Source organism: Chelmon rostratus, chromosome 9 (genome assembly GCF_017976325.1).
Source record: "Chelmon rostratus isolate fCheRos1 chromosome 9, fCheRos1.pri, whole genome shotgun sequence".
Classification (NCBI taxonomy): Eukaryota; Metazoa; Chordata; class Actinopteri; order Chaetodontiformes; family Chaetodontidae; genus Chelmon; species Chelmon rostratus.
This window is the reverse complement of record NC_055666.1, coordinates 9,616,321-9,638,329: the sequence shown is the minus strand read 5'-3', so window position 1 is coordinate 9,638,329 and position 22,009 is coordinate 9,616,321. Positions and strand designations below refer to the sequence as shown.

The 22,009-nt window shown below is 43.6% G+C and overlaps 1 protein-coding gene across 6 annotated transcripts in view; it reads left to right on the top strand.

Moving 5' to 3' along the window:
- The window catches only part of ablim3 (actin binding LIM protein family, member 3), a 42,179-nt gene that overhangs the window by 5,637 nt on the left and 14,533 nt on the right, over positions 1-22,009 (top strand). For 5 of the 6 annotated variants that reach the window (XM_041943868.1, XM_041943867.1, XM_041943866.1 and 2 more), the window contains exons 2-6: positions 1,652-1,789; positions 13,686-13,869; positions 17,675-17,790; positions 20,275-20,401; positions 20,594-20,687. In XM_041943868.1, the coding sequence (XP_041799802.1) occupies positions 1,652-1,789; positions 13,686-13,869; positions 17,675-17,790; positions 20,275-20,401; positions 20,594-20,687 (659 nt within the window). The remainder of the gene's footprint in view (positions 1-1,651; positions 1,790-13,685; positions 13,870-17,674; positions 17,791-20,274; positions 20,402-20,593; positions 20,688-22,009) is intronic. The other variant, XM_041943865.1, reaches the window with a different exon arrangement.

Sequence of the window (22,009 nt, the reverse complement as noted above, 5' to 3'; positions counted from 1 at the left end):
CAGACTTGAATGTGGGAGACTGGGTGTGGGAATTAATCATACTTGCATATTTCCAGTGCCCACAGTCTTGTCCTGAACAGAAAAATAAACAACTACAGTCATGCATTCTCTCTTGCATGTACGGCCTCACACTCACTGCACATGCTGTAGCTTACACTATGTATGGAGTGTGCAAAGAGTGCTCAGGCTATGAAGCGTGCAAGGATGTTAGACTTTTTAAGTGCTGCGAGTCCTTCCGGATTCATCCAGTGAAATGGAATCAGTAGCTCTGTCACGCCAGCTCATATGCTGGTGCTGCTCTGACTGAAGCAGCAAAGTCCTTCAGGTAGGCAGTATGGCCAGCTGGTTACCCTGCCATTATATCCCCTTCACAGAGTGTAGGACCACTCACATGCTCCTTAAGGAAGATGGAGCAAAATAAGACACTGTGAGCCCAGCTCTTCTGGCACAGTCTTTGTATTGGGAGGCTGGTTTTCTCCGCTTGTGGATGCAAGAGGGTCTGTTTATAGCCTAGAGGAGTAGATAGACCTTTAAAGAGCCTCTATTACCCTGAGAGGTCTTAGACAAAATCGTTTTCTGAACTAATTTAAGATCAAATTAATCTGCCATTTTGACCTTTTTGCTTGCATTCATTCCATTACTGTTAAGGCTACATGTGAGAACGTGCTTTCCTGACAATGTGAAATAGCTATCGGGCTTGCGGGAGTCTGACATGTAACCAAATGCATAGTGAGGTAAGGGGATCCGTCCACTTTCTAACCTGACGCAGCAGTGTGTGTGTGTGTGTGTGTGTGTGTCAGCCTGTATGACTGTGTGAAAAATAGAGACGGTGGGAGAGAGAGCCTGGAGCTTACCCAGCTTCCATAGGTGTCAGACCTCACAGCTTCAGAACAAGTGTTGACAGAGCTACACACTGATCTTATTGTGTGAACTGCACACAGTACAGTCTGTAGTGCAGTCAGAGCCCCAGTTCTGGTGATGGTTTGCTGCATACATTGGAGAAACTCTTGAATATGAAAAGCAGTTATGTTTTGCTCAATGCTAATCCATTAGAATTTTGAATTAATACAATGTTATTATGTCCATCAGGACAGGTTGACCTACATTTCATATTCAGTTGTTTTGCAGGGTTATGGATGGCGTTAAAATAAGCCCCATTCATGACTGGCACCTCCACTGTAGGTAGTATTTCTCCACTGTGTATATTAGAGTGAAGGCTAACGTGAAGAGCTCTGTTTCATTTCTTGGGTTTGTGCTCCAGCAATCCCAGCCGAACTCATTATCTGAGAGAGCATTATGTTGGCGCAACAAAGCGGTTAGTCCTCATCCTAAAAACCTTAAGCCTTGTAACTTTAAAAGTGAACATAAAAACAAAAAAGCATGAAGAGTAATAAGTTCCACAGAGGACACAAACCCCATTTTCCCAGGTGTGTTTGACTCATTTATCCACCATAACCTGCTCCCTATGCAGACTTTGTCACTTTTTGATTGCTTGCAATGATGTTCGTGGAGCAACATTAATTATGATGTTGTAGAAATAACACCATCACAGCGATATCAGATAAAGTCTTAGGACACCAGTCAGTTCAGCTTGTAAAATAGTTGAGTTAGATAGAAATAGAATATTAAATCTTTGTCTTTTTGTCTTCAGCAGCTTATCATCAAGGCTCTGGAGGCGGTGAACGAAGTTCTGGACCAATCCGGTGCCAGCGATGTCGGGAAGTATGCAAAGGAGAGGTGGTACGAGTGCAAGACACCCACTTTCACGTCAAGTGTTTCACCTGTACCGGTAAGACATGGGAACCTGCAGTAGGTTGCTGCGCATTCTCCGTGAGAAAGGCGTAACTAAACTGTCGTTATAACATTGCACTACATTATTGGCTAGCAAAGCCGATAACTGGTGATTAACTTATTTTCAGCTGTTAGCCTGTTTGCTGTGTTTCAGAAGTGTTCAAAGACAATTGGGCACAAGAGACATAAAGATAATAAACACTCCACTAAGAATAGCACTTGTCACTGATTGGCCACAGGAAGTGAAAATGTCATTTTCCGAAACAATGTTTTAGTTAGTTTGGGCTTTGTCAGACTAGTTAAGATGAACCATACGTCTCTGTACGACGCAGCTTAACTAAAACTAACTGGAGTCAATATATCATTTAGTGTTTACTTAAAAGAGAACTTACATATAGCTGGTGCCACAGAGCCAACCTAGCACATAACAACACAACACAGCAAGTGTTGTACAAAGGCCTCAGCTGTGATCCTCATCATAAATGTGGTTAAAGTTAAATAAGATGGGACTCATCTCATCTCTTCAGTAGACCAGAAACAAGGCATCAATCATTGCCACTACCTTCCACACTCACACACACACATATACTGACAGATATACACTATATCCTCTTGTTCATCCATCTCCTAGTGTTCATGCTGAGTGCTACTATTAGCCCACGGTGGGGATTGGAGCGGATCAGAGGTGCCTTGCATGGGTCCTAGGCTCCTGCTAAGGTAGCTTGTTATTGGAGAGGATTTTCCCTCGGTTGTACGCTGTGGTCTAATGAGACTACCTCAACTAGCTTTGCAGTGCTACAGGTGAGCACCGCTGACCCATACAGTGGTGACATAATCTCACATCCTCGTACACCAGGAATAGTACGGCGTGCATTTCTCCTTTGTAATGTTTCTCCTGTTTTAAAAGGAATTTCCTTGTGTTCTATTGCTTCTTTAAGCTGTGGAGACTGTTGTAATGCTTTGGCTAATTATTTGTTTAAAGGAATAGTCTGACATTTTGGGAAATATACTCCCAGCCAAGAAATATTCAAACCATTGCTTTAAGAATATAAGACAAACAGGTCATTTATTAGAAATAGATGTGGTATATGTAATTCTGCTGCCTTTTTTTTTTACAGCCCAATAATCTGCAGGTAAAAACCACATAACAAACGTTTGCTCTCATATTGTGGACTATCCAGGGAAAACATTTGGTGGGGTTTAATGGCGCAAGCAGTTCACATGAATGAAAGTGTAAAAGTAAGGAAGCTGATCATCTGATGAATGAGATGGGTTTTTTTTTTCTTTGGCTCAGCAAGATTGCAAAAACAAGTTATCTGGAAAAATGACTCAAAGTTCTTTTCAAACGTGACGTTTACATGTAAAATTGCCAGAACATTTTTAGAATTGAGTGCAGCTCTGAGAGGGGCTCATGGCAGTCAAGTGTCTGTGTAAATTAGAAGCCAAAGAACCAAGGAATGCTATTTGTCTAGCTGCTGTGCAGCCCGGAGCAAGTATGCACATTATGTTAATAATTCCATTTCTAAAGCAAAGACAGTCAGTCATTGGTTGCTTTCAGTCATTCGCAGATGACTTTGAAAAAGCAACCAGATAGATTAAGAAAAAATGGCCCTCAACAGTCATCTAATCACATTCACATTTGCATAATTATAAACTTATCTGACATAATTTCTGCCAAATCTCTCCCACTTTGTTCCTCAGCCAGTCTTTCTCGTGGGCTGAACTGAGTTTGTGTGAGTCCAAGTTGATGTCACACAGGCTGTCTGTAAATGTCATACTTTACCTGAATAATGTATTTACTCCATGAAAATTTAAAAAAACAAAAAAACAAACAGACTTAAAATTTAAATTCAGGTAGTTTGAATCTTCTGTTTTGTATCAAATAACGTGTAACTGGCAGTTTTCTACATTTAATAACTGAATAGTTACGCAAATAATTTAAGTGTAATACAAATTGCCCAAAATAGGCATCAGTTTTTATGTATCCTGACTTATTCCATATTTGAACAAATCTGTTTATAAACTGTCTTTTATTTTTACAGATTTATTCCTGATTATTCCTGTTTGTTCAGTAGATCCGTTCATCTTCTTCCTGCTGTCACAGACACCTTTTATTTCTCATAGACTGTTTTCACACGTACTGCATCTCATCCAAACATCCGTCTTCACCAATTGTTGACTCACATATACATGTAAAGCAGTTTTACAGATTTTTTGAGGGCAGACTTGACTGTTGCTTGTTTTAAGAGAAACGTGTCAGAGGCAGTGCTGATGAAAATGACTCCATTTCAGTAGAAACTTTGCTAGGCAATTTTTTTAAATATGTAAGACAGTTCTTGGGCAGCTGTTGTCGGGGAGAAGAAGCTGAATAAGTTGTGTTTGTTACTGTGTGAGCTGCACCACACTGCTGTACAGCACAAAGCTGTTCCACACTACATAAACTCACTGAAGGCTATTCATTGGAGGGCTGTTGTTACATGTTCCCGTTACACACACGAGAACACATAGTGCACATATACACACATGCGCTCAGGCATACCAGCGCGCACATCCATACATGTGTGCACGCTCACTGTGGTTGTGAGGGGTTGCTGTGGTAACGGTGTGAAGGGGCACCCGGGCCCTGGTTGGTGGATATTCTCAGCATCTCTATGGTGCTATTAACCAATCGTAAGGCGCTATCCTGTGCCCCAGAGAAAAAGGGGGGTGAACACAGGAAGCGAGCAGAAAAGAGGAGAAGAAGGGGGATGGGGTTGCTGTTTGTGTCACCTAAACATTACATCATCACTTGAGTGTAACACCAATCTGATTCTCACTTGCTCTTCCTCCTTCCTACATTTCCCTCTCACTCATAGCAGCAGCAGCACAGTAATGGAAAGCTGTCATCGATGAGCGTCATGTTAAACGCCTATCAGACAGCCCTCCCCTCGCATGTTCCAGAGAGCTCTCCACGTCCCATGAGGCGACGGGGCACTATTGTGCCACATCCCTGCCCATAATATGCTCTCCTGTATGGGCCTCTGCATCGCCAGCAGTTTTCTAAAGCTTTTATTGTTCAGCGTCCCCCTCACAGTCGAAATCCTCTCACACATAAACATGTTGCATGTTCTTTTGAACTTCATAAACTCCATCTTTTCTCTGTTGTCTGTGTTTCTATTCTCTGCTTTCCATTTGCTCCCCTGTATATTTTCCGAGGCTTAATGGTCGTGCATGCAGAAGCAGGATTGAAGATCGAATTTCTATATTCTCTTCCATGGCTGTGTTGCTTTTTCTCTCTGTTTTTCTCCCTCTGTTTCCTTCTCTTGCTTTCTCCCTTTCTTTCCTGATGACAGTCACCCAAGCATGAAATCAATTTCTCATCTTGGGACAGGATGACATTGGCATGCGGCGTGTGCGATTTGGAGGCTAATGGCTAAACTGTATTACACCATCGCGACAATCCGCTGTCAGCAGCCAATTGCCTTATCTGTCAGATGTGTTTATGAACCCTGGGGTGTGTTTCAACATTTGATTTCATTCTTTGCTGAGCAATTTCTTCTCAGACAATCAGTGTGTGTGTACCCAGGTTTTATTGACCTTGACCAATTGTGTTGTGTGTGTGCGCGTGCCTCAGTCCCTTCTTTTCCACTGCAAAACCATGACATAAAATCTTTGTAATTTCCCCTCATTTTTCCTCCTTGTCTTCTTTTTCTTTCTTTATTTCTGTCATCTTTTCCCACAAAGGGGCTGACTATGCCCTGACTGAATAGATCATGTTCATACCACTCTTAAACAGTCAGAGACACTTTGTTTAGCATGCAGAAATACTTACATCCATCCTGTCTATCACTTTATCCTCCCTCTGTCTTTGCCCACACAACCGCATTACCTTCTAGATGCCACATTAACATAATTCCTCTCTCATGCATTAGTCACAAGAAGAACAGATCACTAATCATGTGCATTTAACCTCTCATTTGAACCCATTATACAGCGGCTGATTATGGCATGAACAAGCAGCCACGCAATCAGCTCAAGAAAGAAGTCTGTGGAAAATGCTGAAGACAGAAGCCAGCTCACAGATTGATGCATCAAGTCCCAACATAGAGAAGGCAGTGGGAGTGTATGTGTGTGTACCGATTATGTGGATCCCGTGGCACTTTCAGTGTAGCAGCGGTCGGTACCGTATGGATGATGTGGTGTTGTATTACCAGCAGACGGGCTGACTCGTGCATACTGGCCTAATGACATAGTGACCACATTTACCCTGCCTCTGAAGCATAATTGGCACTCTTAGGTTCCAACAGAAACAGCGTGGCCTGTCAGTGGCGCGAGCGCAAAGCTAACACACACATAAATCACAGGCGAAGGGAAAAATGGGCGCGTGTTTCCTTTGCAGCTAGCTCACATATTAACAAAAGCACAGGAACAAAATACACAAGCAGACAAGAGACAGATGCAAACACAGACACATCCACATATAAACTGCCAGGCTGCTCTCAGTAGTTATTTATTTTCTGAAACAAAACTGATTTTTCTCATAAAACACCAGCACTAAAGGGAATAGCAGGTTTACACAGACAGGTCAGATAAATACTTGGCTGCTCTGCTAATGCTCAGTTTCTAGCCGGTATTCTCACCAGGGCTCTTGTCAAATGCAGCATCTTTGTCTTTTTCTCTGCAGACCTGTTTCAGTCAGTTCAGCCTCCCTTTGGATGCCACTAGCCCCCATCACTCAGCCTCTGTGTTAATAACGTCAACCTACAGTACTGTACTGTCGTTCTGTTCTCTGATGGCGAGGGAAAGACTGAGAGACAGAGAGAGAGAGAGAGAGATAGTGGAGGAGATGGAGGGAGAGGAAAAGACAAATAGCAAGAGGAGTAAAGAGAAAAACAAAGAGAGGTTATGAGGAGAAACAGAAAAAGACACACAGCACAGAAAAAAGTGGGGGGGTTACAGGGAAGGGGAGCTTCCTGTAGCTATAGCAACCGCTGGCACGCTGGTCCAATCACCACGCCAATGCCTGGTTGCTAGGGAGAGATTCCGGCAGCGAGAGAAGGGAGCGCGGCAGGCAGCGGCGCTTTTCCCCGACGACTCTCCGGGATCTGGGATAGATGACAGGGATTATTCCTCCGCTTGTCTCGCTCAAGTGTCACCGTCCAGAGGGATTTTCACACACTGATGCCCTGTCTATTGTCTTTAAGTGTGTGCATGCGTGTGTAAAATGGTGTGTGTGTGTGCCACGGTGGGGTAGAGCTGCTTAAGTGTCTGGCTCAGCAAAGGAATGATTTCTGAATGATAAAGAGGATCATTAAGCCACAAACCCCGCTGTGTTAGACAAACACACACATACACCCACAAAACCAGAACATCTGTACATATAGCTGCAGCTGGAGAGCATTTATATGGCATGTTACAGGCCCTGTCTCTAGCAGTTTGATTATGTCTGTGTGCCTGTGATCCCATTCACGCCTGTTTTCCCTTGTCTTATCGGTGTCTCGTCATCCCTCAGAGGGTTAAAAGCTGAAGGCCTCAGCAGCGGGGCTGGTCTGCTGGTATGAAGGGACTCCACTGGGCAACCATCTGTCTCTATCAACTACCGCAGCCAAATGCTAGGAGAACCCTGTCAGTCATGCACGATTTCTCTCTGCACTAGCCTTTAGCTGCCTCCATCTCTCTCTTCCTCTTTCCCCCTGTCCTGTTGCCCTTTTCTAGGACTACATCTCCTTCTGTTTTCTGTTACTGCTTTTCCTTTTTTATAGCCACACTGAAGGCACTGACTACGTTAACATGCACAAAACATTATGTTTTATTTTGCCCTTATTCATCAAAAGACAATGTTCCTATTAAGCTGTCTACATGGCTAATCAAAATTAATATTTCACTAATATTCCCTTTTACATGCAGCAGCGAAATGACACTTATAAAAACATGGCTTTAATTCGTTCAGATGCCTTCTTGAAAATATGTAAAATATAATACATATTTGTACATAGCCAAAAACTTGTTGATAGAAGTCTTTCATAATGTTCAGAAGTACGTATGTTTCTCCTTTTGACAAGTATGTGGGCTTTTCTTTTCTGCATGCATCTGTATCCCAGCTTTGCAGACTGTTAGCTAGTTGGTTTGTTTACAGCGCACAGAGCTGACCAGACATCATGAACAGACATCATGTGTTGTATTGTGTATGGCATATTTCACGTCTTAATCGGAACCTGCTACCATAGATTTGGAATAGGTCCTAATTCAGAATATCCAAACAGAATATATATAAGTATATCTATACACACACACACACGTATATATATACATATATGTATATATATACATATATGTATTCTGTATGTGTATATATATATATCAGTATATTGCAACGACTTTGGATGTAGAGACGTTCATGTTTCCCAGAGGATTAATTGTAATAACTTTGGTTGATCCTCTGACTGATTTCATCTGGTGCCAACATCAGGCCAAAATGTGTCAATACTGACCAAATGACCAAAATAAATGTTGCTTCCATTAGCCTCAGCTGTACTTTGTGCTGAGTGCTAATTGGCAAATGTTAGCTGACAGCACCATGCCTGAGCACAGCCTCACAAAGCCGATAGTGTGGTCGTAGACCTTTTTTTTGCACTCCTCTTCCTGCCTGTCTGGCGGCCTCTTCTCCCACCCTGTGATTTGGCACAACTTGAGAAAACACGTTATTTACTCTTGAAGTGTTTCCTCCTGTCAGAGGGCTCAGATCCAGGGGACAGGGGGAGAGCAGGGGAGCCTGGGTTTCGGGTTGGTAGCACAGATGTGGGGGTGAATAGGTGAGCACCTCCCCTGCTGAAACTTGTCACTGCCCCACTACATACATGCCTCTCTGCTAAACTGTGGTTGCCTCTGTTATGTTAAAAAAAAAAGCTTTAGAAATTACATAATGTTGACAGCAGCCGTAAAACAATTAGAATGTGCAGCAGGGCTCCTTTGACGTACCGTACAAAGCATGTCCTTTTACTTCAGAGCACATTATGAAGAACTAACAGTAGCATAATGATCTCAGGGAAGAGTCGCAGTGAGAGAGACTGCGGGGGAAACCGAGAGAAGGGGGACTGTGAAAGAAAGGGAAGGTTGCATGGAGGTGGCGTCTTGTCGTGAGAATTAAAAGAAGGTGCAAATTGAGATAAAGTGGAGACCTTGTGCTCAGAGCCACAAAGATTTGGAAGCAGTCTTGAAGCGGAAAGACAGAGAAAGAGAAGGGGGGGGGGGGTCTGCACTATTTTGGGGTTCCGGCCTGGGCCGACTTTGAGAAGGGAATTTTAATTGCGTCTGTTGGCTAGAGATAAATAGCCAATCATGCGGACCCCCTGTGGGTGCCTAATCAGTGCAGTTCTAATGACCACAGCTGCAGACACCAGCCTACATGCTAACCTCTAATCACTAGACTTATAATGTCTGGATGCTAACTTCCTGCATTGCCAAAAAAGAGCAAAATGTAGGAGGGAAGCAGCATCTTTTAGTTTCCCTCATTAGAGCACCGTTCAGGGAAAGATCATAAAATGAGCAAAGAGATGAAATGAAGTCTTTGATGTAGTTTAGCCTCGCGCAGCTGATTGTGTTTGGTTTAGGAAGCTAACTGATGATAATTCTGACTATATCTCCATAAAATAATACATAATTCTCATATAAACAAAACTTTTCATGTAGGAATTCTACGAGTCTGATTTTCAACTTTCCCAGGAGTAGCTACAGTATAAATCTCCAAAGACCATCAACAGGATAGTGAAACAAACCAGACCGGTTCTACGCTGGTTGCATTGGGCTGTTGTTTTTGTGGGTGGGTGTCTACACCATGTGGTGCTGGTTGTGCGGCTGTAACCAAAGGCTTTCTTCTCTGAGCCAAGCTAAGCCACGTCTCTGCAGCAACAGAGACACCAAGCTCTGACCCAACTCCACCCACTGTGCTGGCAACAAGAAAACATGTGGAGGGATACGTTTGAAACTTCTCCTTAATGGTTACGGCTAAAATGAGAGAACTTGAAAAGGCCTGCTTGCAAATAGGCTGCAAAAAATGAAAGCTTTTCGTGAGGTCTGAGGGATGATTGTGCTTCAAAAGTTGAAAAAGTTGCACTTACTTTTGGGTCTGTCGGGTGCAGTGCAATTCAGTTCAGCTTTACTGCCATTATTCTTGCCTACAACAATAAAGTCATTCCAAAGATTACTTTCAAAAGTCATGTGGAAAACATTTTGCAGGGACGTTCAAATTGGCTGAAAAACACACAAAACTATGATTTTAATTCTGATCCATAACTCACGACAGTTTACATAGATACAGCACATGTATACACGTGTATACTTAGAGTTTGCATGGTCTTATTATTTACTGATGGTACCTTTAATCAGCTTTGAGATTACATTTAAGTGAAAACTTGATTGTAATGTTTCAGTTTCAGTTTCAAACCCATTTGAAGTTACAGTATCATGACTGATGGTATTTTGTATTTATAGCCAACAGTTCAACCACAGCAAAACCGAATGTGCCAACCACCAGCACCACCACATCATTCAGACTAGGGACCTAGCTGTCTCTAGGGCAACTGTGGAAGGTTTACGTCTCCTATGGCAACTGAGGAAAGGGGACGTCCTTTGCAATGCAACCAGCCAATCATCCAGTCAGAAGAAAACAATGTGATAAGCCAGAACAGGTGAACCATCCAGCCAGCCCATCCAATCCAGTCTGAGCAGGTCCAGTCGGCCAGCTGTCATTTGGTCAGGCGTCCGTATGCTAATGAAGTGCATTAGGCTAATTGAGCAGATTCCCGTAATTTGAAAATCAATCTGGGCGCAGATTGAAAAGCAAGTCACTTTCGGGGGTGGGGCGGGGGTTTCCTGCAGTTAATTTTTAGATGATTGAAAATGTTTTTTATTAAATTAATGCAATGGACCATTTCAAAACACATTGATTTTTTTCCATTATGAAGAGTTGAGTGGAAATATTTACTTTCCCATTCCCCTTTTCCATGAAGGCATCAGATAGCCTGTGATTTGGGTTTCTGGTAAGAGCCTTAGTCTGGTTTAAAATGCAGCAGGGACACTTTTTGAAGCTCTGTGCCATTGTTCAGTGGTTCTGGAAATGTGGTTTGCACATGCACACACACACACATTTTTATAAACCGGCTATTTTAAATCTTAGCTCTGGTCTTCCTCATGCATCCCCTTTTCTTCACTCTTTGCTTTCCTCCCTTCTTCTGCACTTCTGCAGCCGCCCGGCTTTGATGCCAGTGACCTGTCATAATGATAAAGATCCATCATCCATATCTCACCATACACACTGTCCCATTTCATCATCCAACTTCTGCATATGCACAGTGCCATCTCATCGGGGATGGATTTATGTGTTTCCATCCTCCTGTGGGAGCCGAGATTGTTTTGTTTTTAAGTGAGGGCCCATTGATCTTTTATTACACCATTAAGTCAATACACTCCACTCATAAACAGCTTGAGATTAAATGAGCCCCTTTGAAGGGTTTATATGTGTGTGTGTGTGTGTGTGTGTGTGTGTGGGCGTGCATGTGTGTGTGTGTTTCTGTGAACCCTCAGCCTGCCAGCATACAGTGAAAACTGTTGGCTATAGGGAGCCAAATTTAGCCTGTAGCAGCGACATTAGTCTCAGCAGCATGGCCAGGATGAAGTCATTTATTAGCAGCCAGTTGTTGGTATTTGAGCTGTTTCATTCCTAAACAAACAGAATGGTGCTTTGTTAAGTTTAAAACATTTGCTGCTTTACTGGCTGTTGCACAATCTGCCCTCATTTATTGGCAGTGTGTTGCAATCCGTTTTGAGAATCGTGTGTTGAACTTGATGTCGCTAAACCCATGATTAGCAGCTTTTCCACGTTATATTTCCAGGTTTTCATGCTGTGATAAGGGTCAGTGGTTTGTCTTCAGAGTAGAAACAGTATATGTTTTCATGGGGAATTGTTGCTGGATGTGCACTACAGGCAGATCAATTACCAATTTCAGTAAAGAATTTGATTAGAGCGGCTAAGAAAACTTGAAATGCATACAGACTCAGCTTTGGTCAAAAATAGATCCGTCCCTCAGGTTCTGTGTTTTTACTGTTCCGGTAAATGTATGCTCCACTGCTGCCGGGTACAAGAATGTGCATGATATTGAGTTGTACTGTCCCAGTAGTCCGAGCTGTACTCAGGTTATTTGTCTCTCTGCCGTCTAGTTCTAACGTCTTGAGCGCCTGTCCTCTCTTCCAGTCGCTGGTGTTTAAAGCCTCTGATCTTGTTTCCAATCCATGACATCCTGTTTCACCTGAGCTGCAGGCCCACCAGGAGGAGGACCATTCATCTTTTCATCATTTAGAGTCTCTGTTTTCATTAAAGAGTATAATGTGGACCTGCTTCTGGTGTGCAGAAAGGGTGTTTTTTTTTCTTTTATTGTCCTGTAGTAGATCCAGATGCAGGAAGTAGCATAGAAGAAATAGTTTGACACTCTGGGAAAAACGCTTTGCTGCATGGAAAGATTGATACCACACTACAGTAAATATTTAGATGGTGCTAGCAGCCAGTTAGCTTTGTTTAGCATTAACACTGGCTGGCTGCCTGTAACTGGTCTCAGCCGAGGGATAGTCTGGCACATAAAACCCTGTGTGTAACGTGTTAATTAGTGAGCTTTAGAGGTGCTACTGCTGTAGGTGGATGTCACCTTTTGAACAGAAGCAGGGGGAGACGGTTAGCTCGGTTCTGTCTGAAGATAACAAAAGTGCCTACGAGCACCTCTGAAACTCACCGATTAACACAGTGTATCTCATTTGTTTAATTCCCACAATTTGCGCTCCAAAGCGGATTTGACAGAGCCAAGCCAGCTGCGTCCACCTGTTTCCAGTCACTGTGCTAAGCTACGCCAACCAATCAAGCACATAAGCATAATATTTCAAAATATCAACCCTCATCCACATTCTGGTCAGTCGGTGTGTGTGTCATTACCGGCTGAACTGTTATGTTGTCGTTGTGTTACATGATAATTGTAGTGGTATAATTATAGTGCCAGTGTCAGCGCGGGGGAGTTCAAACAGCGGGTGAAGCTCAGCTTTGAAGGTTTACATTCTCTTTATGTAAGTTTCAAGAAATGTTCGTTTTCTTAAGACAATTTTTGAAAAATATGACTTTTTATATCTATAAACATGCAAAAATCTGGACTTGTATTACACAGCATGTAACCTTGACCGGTGCCATGCCACTCTCCAGCTGGAGGTTACAATAACTGTCATCTCTTCCTGTTGGTAAACCGCACAGACTGGGAGAAACCAGAGACCAGCAACTGCCCTGGCCACCGATCTGTGAAAACACCTCTAAGCTATATTGTTTCACCCGCTGGAATTCACTCTCAGTTACATGGCAAAGTGCTGTAACACATATTGTCTGCGTAGGATTCACAATATAGAGACACACGCACACACATACGTACACAAACTGTGCACTCACCTTGTGCATACGCAGCAAATGATTTCGCTGTCTTTCCCGTTGGTGTTTAATGAATCTGTAGTCAATTTTCTGATGATGCTGGGAACTTGCGGCCTGTTGTTTTGTCTCCTTTTCTCACATTGTTTAGCACAAAATGACTTTCCCACTGATTATATCATTATATTCCCATCAGAGCAAATTGACTCACCGCTGTCTGGAGCTGAATAACTTTGCTAGCAGACGTGTGTGAGGACAAACATACACACAGCACGAGCAAGCACACATGCACACACAAACAGATAAAAAGGAGCTCAGGCTGAAAAAGGTCAAACGGATGTTCCTCTGTGTGGTTTTATTTTTAGGATGGGAAGCCAAAATGAGCATTCTGCTATTGTTAACATATGCTTTAGTGTTTTGGATGTCCTGATTTCTCACTTTCTCTCACCTGTTCCCTCCACAGTGTGTAACTGTGATCTGGCTCGATCCGGCTTCTTCCAGAAGAAGGGCGAGTACATCTGTACGGCAGACTATCAGCGTCTGTACGGCACACGCTGCGACCGCTGCGACAGCTTCATCACAGGAGAAGTGGTTTCCGCTCTGGGACGCACGTACCACCCCAAGTGCTTTGTCTGTAGTGTCTGCAGGTACGCGTGCACACACACACACACAACAGGCACGCCATTTCCTACTGTGGAGGTTGCAGGTTTACATATGTTTGGGCAATACTACATCAATGTTAATGATCTGGCGTTGGTTCATTGTACTTTTAGCTCTGTTTTGGTCTCACCCAACCCATGACACAAAGCCTCTTAAACTGCTAAATACTGCACTATGTTCAGCAGCTTGTTTCTGTCTGTCGTTTGGTTTAAGAATAGTAAAGCAATATAAATGTGTCAGCCATCAAAAGATTTTGTTGTACTGTTCATTCTGTATTTGCGATCCTTTAATCATCAAATACGTTTTTTTTTTTTTGCCACAACTTCTTTAGCAGGACAGTGTTGTGGTAAATTACATTTTTATAAGAATTTTGTATCAATGTGATCAAGCATCTTGATTTGTCAACGTGCAAACATGTATTTTATTGGCCACCCGCGGGCAGTTCAACAAGCTGCAAACACATTTACATTACCAATTTGTTAAAAAAATATCTGGATCTCGTAGCTGCTAAATGCACTTCTATGCTAACCAGCTAGTCACTAACTTTGTCTGCTGTTTGGTGCTGGGCATTGAGGTACCGTGGGTTTGTCACAGGTTTTTGCTGGAAACGGGTTGATGAGAGCGGTGAGACTAAAACACTACTGAGCCTAGATGAACTGGATACAACTCTACAGGCAACACCTTTATTTATTGTACATATTAATTTCCTCCATAATTAATGTGAAAATATTAATTAGTACAGCTTTAAAATGTATAAGTCTGGTTACTTTACCCATAAAGAGATAGCTAATGTATCTTTGCATGTTGATGTTTTCCAGAAAAATCACTATATCACAATATATGTTGATATTGCAACATATGACTTAATTCATATTGCCCACTCCAAGTAGCACACACTTACTAACAGGCAACATATTACATAGCAAGTGTGTGTGCCCTGTACATATGATGTCATCACCTCTGTCCTGTATCAGTTCTGTTGTGTGATGGAGCTCAGGAGTTATGATTGACTTGTGAAAGTAGCCTGCTAGAGAACTGCATGATAGAGGAGAAGATTGGAAATTTCGGAGCCTCTGAATAAGAAATGTTTCACTGCTTTCTCTCTCGCTGCCATGACTCACCGTTTTTTTCTGCCCCACGACCATGTAATCCTTCCTGAAACGATGCTGCACTAGTTGCATCTTTCAAAATAAGAAATGCAAAAGTGACTCATTTCTTTATAGTGCGTTCAGCGATGCCAGCGATTGAGCTCACGATTCAGCCTCGTCTCAGCTCCGGGATGTCAATAAACATCTGATTGGAAAGCTCGAGCATGCTGTCTCTTTTCATAGTCGAGTCACGATTGCAAAAAGAGAGCTGACCCGGTGTTTTGCGCTGTTAGATTTAGTAAAAGTAGGCCATCTCTCCTCTGACCTCCATCACTGTTCATGTCAAGCTCCTCTCGAACAAACTCAGAGTCAGCATCCCTGTTGGCTCCTCTCCTCTTTTTGTTTCACCATTTCGCTCTTCTTGTCGTCCTCTCCTTCTCTTTCATGCTCCCTGTCTGTTTGTTTCGCATATACACGCATGGTGGGAACACCCATCCCTACTTCTCCAACCCCCCCTGTTTTGATGTGTTATAAGGTTTGCATGAGTGCCATCTTTCCTCACCTCCCTCCAGGAGGGTAGTGTTTGTCTGTTGTCCGTATCTGCTTGACATTGGCCGATAAAAACGCGGCCATACCCAGCAGCCGTGGGCAAAAAAACTGAACTGACACCAACTGGCCGGAGACAGCCAGAGGAGTAGTCCTGGCAGTGACAGAGATGTCCGTGTGTGTGTGTGTGTGTGTGTCAGCGTATGTGGAGTCAACTGGAAGAGACAGCGAGAAGCCGAAGGGTGAATCTCTTCTTTCCTGCTCCGTCTGCCCTCTGTCACATTGCTCACAGTCTTTTCTTGAACCTCCTCTATTTTTTACCCATGCTCCCCTCCTGTCTGTCTTCTCCACAAACCCCCTCCACCTCCTCCGCCTCTTCTTCTCCTCATCCTCATCATTACCCTCATCATCTCCCTGCCCTTAATCACCATCCGCATCACATCGTCTTCCTTTATGTCTTCATCATCGTCCCACTTTTCTCTTTGTCATCACGGCTCTCAGCTCTAATGAAGACAGACTGCGAGTTTCACTTTTCCGTGATGATTTTTTTATTTTTTTTTTAGAAAGCGACGGTGATCAAAGCCAGGGTTCATATCCGTAAAAAGCCAGAAATAGCTTTACTTCTGTGGCCTTTTTTTTAAGGAAAAAGAAACATGCATTAAATATGTAAACAGAGTAAATTTTTAAAGCGCTGAGAAAGGCTGACAAGGCAAGACTGTCTTGAGGGAGTGAGAGCAACACACAGGTAAAGACAAGGTCAAGCACAGACTAACACACTCTTCTGCACCATCACGGCATAGACTGTAGACTGACAGAGCTACGGTCAGGCATGTACACAGTATATGTGAGACTTGGCCTGTCATGCTTGGAAGTGGACACGAAAGCCTTGAAAATCAGGCGAATACATGTGTCGAATACAGACTCGACGCGTTTTTTGCTCGGTGTGGCCTTTCCGTTAAATTAAAAATTGAAATTGTTTACAAACAGATGGATTACCTTGGAACCGACTGAAGGGTGAAATTAAAATGAAGCCTAAATGAATAATCGGCTTTATCAGTTTTCATTGACTTGTGTCCCTTTCAGTGTTTACCAGAGCCTTTGTTGAATAATTTGTGTGGTGAAACGTCCCTGCTGGCTCATCTGTTCTCCTTACTTCTCTGTCTGTTCCCTTTTATGCATGGACGTTGTCCTTCTTTGAATAATATAAAAGCACAAAGGAGCAAACCCAGAATACTGTATGTGCCAGTTGCCTGACAGGAACAGCTGTACAATACTCCTAGCTCCCTGGAAACACACTTTCGAGGGCTCACGACCTCCATCCAGTGCATGGATGTGCCGCACTCTTGTGTGCTGACTGTGAGCTCTGCTGGAGACTCTAGCCTCCCTCTGGGTCTTGGCTCCGGCTCCAGGCCTCGGCGGGGGAGTAAAAGGATTACTGCCGTCTATGTCTTTTAAACAGCCTTCTCTAAGCCTTTTAGCTCCCCATTCATTCTCACATCCTAAAGAAATCAATCCGTCTCTATAAAAATGCTATAGAAGAGGAAAGAGGGAGGAAACAGTGCATCATGATAAATGTGATTTGGTACCACTGTCTTGCTGTCATGTACTCGGCTTGTCTGCATGTGTACGCACTTGCCCTTCTTCATCTTGGTTTAGCTTTAAAGTGGCGACGAGAACAGTGACCTGGTGGCACCAGCTGTGTATGGAGCGAGCTAAGCAAGAGCGAGCTGGGCGGACAGACTGAGAGAGACAGAGGCAGTTAAGATCAGTATGCACTCCACGCTGTCTCCATAATAAGTTTTCATTCTCACTGAGAGAGCCAGTTTTCCCTTTAGAAGCCCGTGGCAGCGTCACATTATCGCCTCTTTAATCACAGAGCAGCCAGGTGCTCCTGCAGCAATCAACGTGCTGTTAACTCGCCGCTCCGACTGTTTGGAAATGTATTTTCAGGTTCATAGAGGACGTCGGACTGTATTTAGCTTGTGTCAGCAGGATTATGGCTTGTCTGTCACCAATCATGTTTCTGCCAGCACCCATTTGTTATTTCCATGTGTAAACTTGGATGTAATGTAAACACACAGAATCACTGCAGGCATTTTTATCTGCTTGTTTGTGTTCTTGTTGTCTAATTCTCTCTATCTTTCTCATTACTCCTCAGTAAACCCTTCCCCATCGGAGACAGAGTGACGTTCAGTGGAAAGGACTGCGTGTGCCAGCAGTGCTCTCACACACTCGTCAAGTCAAATGAACCGATCAAGATCCACGGGCCCAGCCGTAAGTCCGGCGTCCGCCTCGCTCTGTCCGCTCTGTTTAGGGCCACCAGGCTCTGCAGTGCGCCCAGTCTAATACGATGTGTCTGTGAGGCCCATTTAGCTCATTTAGCTAATCAACTGTCTGTCAGATCGGTGGTCCGACCTGTCGTGCTGATCCGCCAGCTGAGAGTTATGCAACACAAACAGACACATCACTCATTCATTACTGTCAACACGCAGAGAAGAGAGGGTGGTGTGCTTTCACTGTACATCTGCTCACATATTCCTGCATGCGCACATACTGTACAGCTTTCACACATGCGGTTGTCTGCATGCTGCAAGTAAATAATGAGCTGCATGTCCTGTGCGTCATTAGGTGCATAGCCCTCTCCTTTTCAGTTTAAAGCAGGGAAATGACAAATTGTGATCCAACAACAGAGCGATTGTGATTGATAGTGAATCATTTGTTAAGTGTGGCACACAAACAACAGGCTGCTGCTCGCTGGCTGTGCGGTAATAACAGATGGCAGAGAGGCAGTGAAAAACTGTCCTCCCCACATCGCTCCATTCAGGAGAATAAAATCCAAACGGCTCCCCAGGTACATGTTCATCACTCTGTCTTATGAGGAGGCAGTCTATGAGACGGGCCACAGAGTGCAGATTGTAAATGTAATGCACTGGCTTTTATGCCCTGCTCCTCTGTCATTTCGGTATTTAAGAATGCAAATATATGCTCTGTGAGTGAAATACATTTAGCCAGTTCAAAATGATTATTTCAGTTGAAAAGGCCAGGAAGAGGCATTACGACAGGGTGGAAAGTACAATCAGAGGATGTTGGCTTGTTTGCGCATCAATGACCAAATCCTTTCCCTGAGAGATGTAGTTTTATAACCTCAATCAAAGTTTTAGTTGCTTGTTTTAATCCTCTCCTAAAAGCAATAGTTCAGCATTTTGGAAACACACTTATTCGCTTTCTTGCCAAGTCAGAAGGGAGCACTCATGCCCCTCTCATAAAGCTATCGCCAGCAGGCTGCTAGCTTAGCAATGCTCTGTTTGTACCTCTTTAAAAGGTAACAAATTGTGCTTATCAGCCCACTTTTTGTGGATTGAACAAAAGAGATATAACGTGTTAATTGGTGAGCTTTAGTGGGTCTGGTGGGGAGGTTTTGTTACCTTTGGATAAAGGCAGGCTAGCTGCTTCTCCCTGTTTCAAGTCTTAATGCTAAGCTAAGCTAACCACCTGCTGACTGTAGCTTCATATTGAATGGACAGGTGTGAAAGTGGAATTCATCTTCTTATCTAACTCTCACCACAAAAGCATCAAAGCACATTTCCCAAAAATGTTGAACTGTTCCTTTAAAGGATGAACGAACACTAAATCACAGAGTGCAGGAAGCTGCTGCTGCTGCACTGATGTCGGTGGGTTAAAACCTTTAAACGTGGCCCAGTTATTAATGCCATATTTCGCTCTTTGACACCTGATGAAAACACCTGCTGTGACATCACAGAGCCACAGTGTCTGCCGTCATTCATTGTCAATCTTTCTGTATCCATACCTAAAGATTTCATGGCACAAGCTCTGTTACATTGTTCATCCTTTTAAGATGATCTAAAAATGATCAGTGGCTAAAATAGGAACTGTATCATGACTCAGAAGAAAATCGCTCGTGCACAGTCTGGCACTGAAATCCTGGCACTATATACTCAGCACTATCACCACCAAATGACAGTTAAGATTTATTTGGACTGCAGAAACCTGACTCAATACACTGCAGGTTTTTTTTTTTTTTTACTGCAAAACACAGTTTGTCTTGGCTGACAGGTTGGAGTGGAGTGGTCCCGTGTGACTCCAGGCTTCTCTATGGGGTAGTAGACCAGGTTGGAAAAGGTTAAACTAAGTGAACTGTCTTCCAAATGGAAACAAATGGACTGTTGACCTTTTTTCTGCGTTTCGACACTCTGCAGCCATGCATCATTTGCAGCCTCTGCGCTGTCCTGCGTCTTTCTTGCCCTGTTAGCGGTTGTCAGTAACGCCTGCTGAGGCGTCTTCCTGAGGGAAATGGGATGTACATTCTGCTTGTATACAGTTTGTGTTTGTGTGTGAGAGAGAATTGGACAGAGAGAGAGATTCATACGTCTCATGTGAGGGTTAATATATTTATGCAACTGTTTTTGCCTTGAGGCTGTTTCAGTGGTACTTGCTTCCTGCCTGCATTCAATCATGTTTAACAGTGCTTACAGTTGAGAGAACAAGCCTCACAGCCCTGCAATATCCTGCATTAGTGCGGCTATTGATTAAGGAGGTGGCTGTGCCACAAGGGTAGAAAACCACGCTTAGGAGCACAGAAGGTATTTAAAAATGTACAATTACACCTCAGCTCACTTTGTCTTCCTCCTTCTCTTCCTTCCCCTCTCCACTACATTTCCTCTTGTCTCTGTCTGCATCTTTGCCTTTTCCCGTCTCTTTTTCCCCATTCTTCTTTCTGTCTGGACTCTTCTTCTCCAGACTGTGCAGGGTGTGGAGACGAGATCAAGCAGGGTCAGTCTCTCCTGGCGCTGGAGAAACAGTGGCACGTCAGCTGCTTCAGATGTCAGACCTGCAACATGGTCCTCACAGGAGAGTACATCAGCAAGTGAGTCTGTGAGGAGAAAACAAACACAGCGAAACAAAACACTTCAAAGCGTTCGACTCTGATGTCTCATTCAGACGTGACATGCAAATACACATGCTGGATTTTTCATGTCCAGTTTCTCTCCAGATATGCTTAACTGTGCATTTAACTGGGCAGACAGTAGCAGCTTTGTTTTCATTCTCTATGTTGCAGGGATGGAGTACCATACTGTGAGGCAGATTACCACGCCCAGTACGGGGTGAAATGTGAGACCTGCAGCCGATACATCAGTGGAAGGGTTCTGGAGGTGAGAATGGGACCAGATATCAACATGAGATGGTGTTAATGGAGATTCAGCTGCACAGAATTCTGCAGCAATACAGAAATCCAAATTGGGAGTCGACTGAGTATAATCAGCGTTATCGGAACTGAGCAGTTGCATTTTATCCTCCCTGTAAGTCCCGCTGTGCTTGAGGGAGTGAGCGACTTAAGATTGACAGGAGTGATAAGAATTTTGTCCCGCTTTGCTAAACCAAAACAAATTCAGCTGCTGCGTGCTAGCCTGGTCAAACATTGGTGCACATCCACTTGCTCACTGTTTCTTCAAGACGCACAGTTGAGCAGAACACAGGCGGGAGGCAAAAAAGCTAGATTGAATCATAACAAGGTGTAAGGAGTTGAGGGGAAAGGGGAGTTATAAAAAGATCAGAGGGTAAAGAGTGAAGGGGAAAGATGGAAGGAGGAGAGATGCAGAAAGCAAATCCTGCAGTGATAGAAATGCACATTGGTGCTTTGCGTGATCTCACGCTGAAGCAGTTTTAAAAAGTGATAGAAGAAGGAGTCAGCGGTGGAGGGAGGAGACGGAGCTGGGCCAGACAGAGGAAGACAGGTGTGAGGAAGGAGTGAAGGGAAAACAACGAAGGGAGTAGGGATGAACATAATGAGAGTGATAAAGTGCAGATGCTAATTAAATGTTTTGGGGCAGTCTCTGGAGGGTGTCTCTTGTCTGTTGGGACCTGAGGAAGGGGAGCAGACGTAGTAAAACTTTGTCAGACACATTCACACACACACACACACACACACACACACACATGCACCCACACACACACACACAGTGCCTTGTTGTCCCAGTGCTCCTTTGCTTGTCAGAATGGCTGGTGTAAAGTGCTTTGTTCCTGACTATCAGCCTCTCTCGGCTATTTATAGACATGGGGACATGTCAGCCTTTATCTGTGAGTCTCCCTCCCTCTGTGTCTCTTTCTCTCACTCTCTGAACATTCGTGTGTGCTTGCACGCATGACATTCATTCTTTTCTGCTGTCACATTTTGACATCATAATCATGTGCTTCTTCAAGATGGAGCATGCAACTTATTTGACTCACAGAAAGTCCAGGACCAGCAACTCATCAAACATACACTATATACATTTGGGACAGCAATAACATATGAATTCAGTTTAATCTGGTACCTAATTTTGTTTTAGCTTCCACACTTTCTATAATTTTGTCGTTCTGACTGTCATTTAATGTTTGTCCATTCGGTATGCATGGACACGTCAGCCTGTCGTGGGAGAGGGATCTCTTTTTTGCTCTATCTCGGGTTTCTCCTATTTTTTTCCACCATTCAATG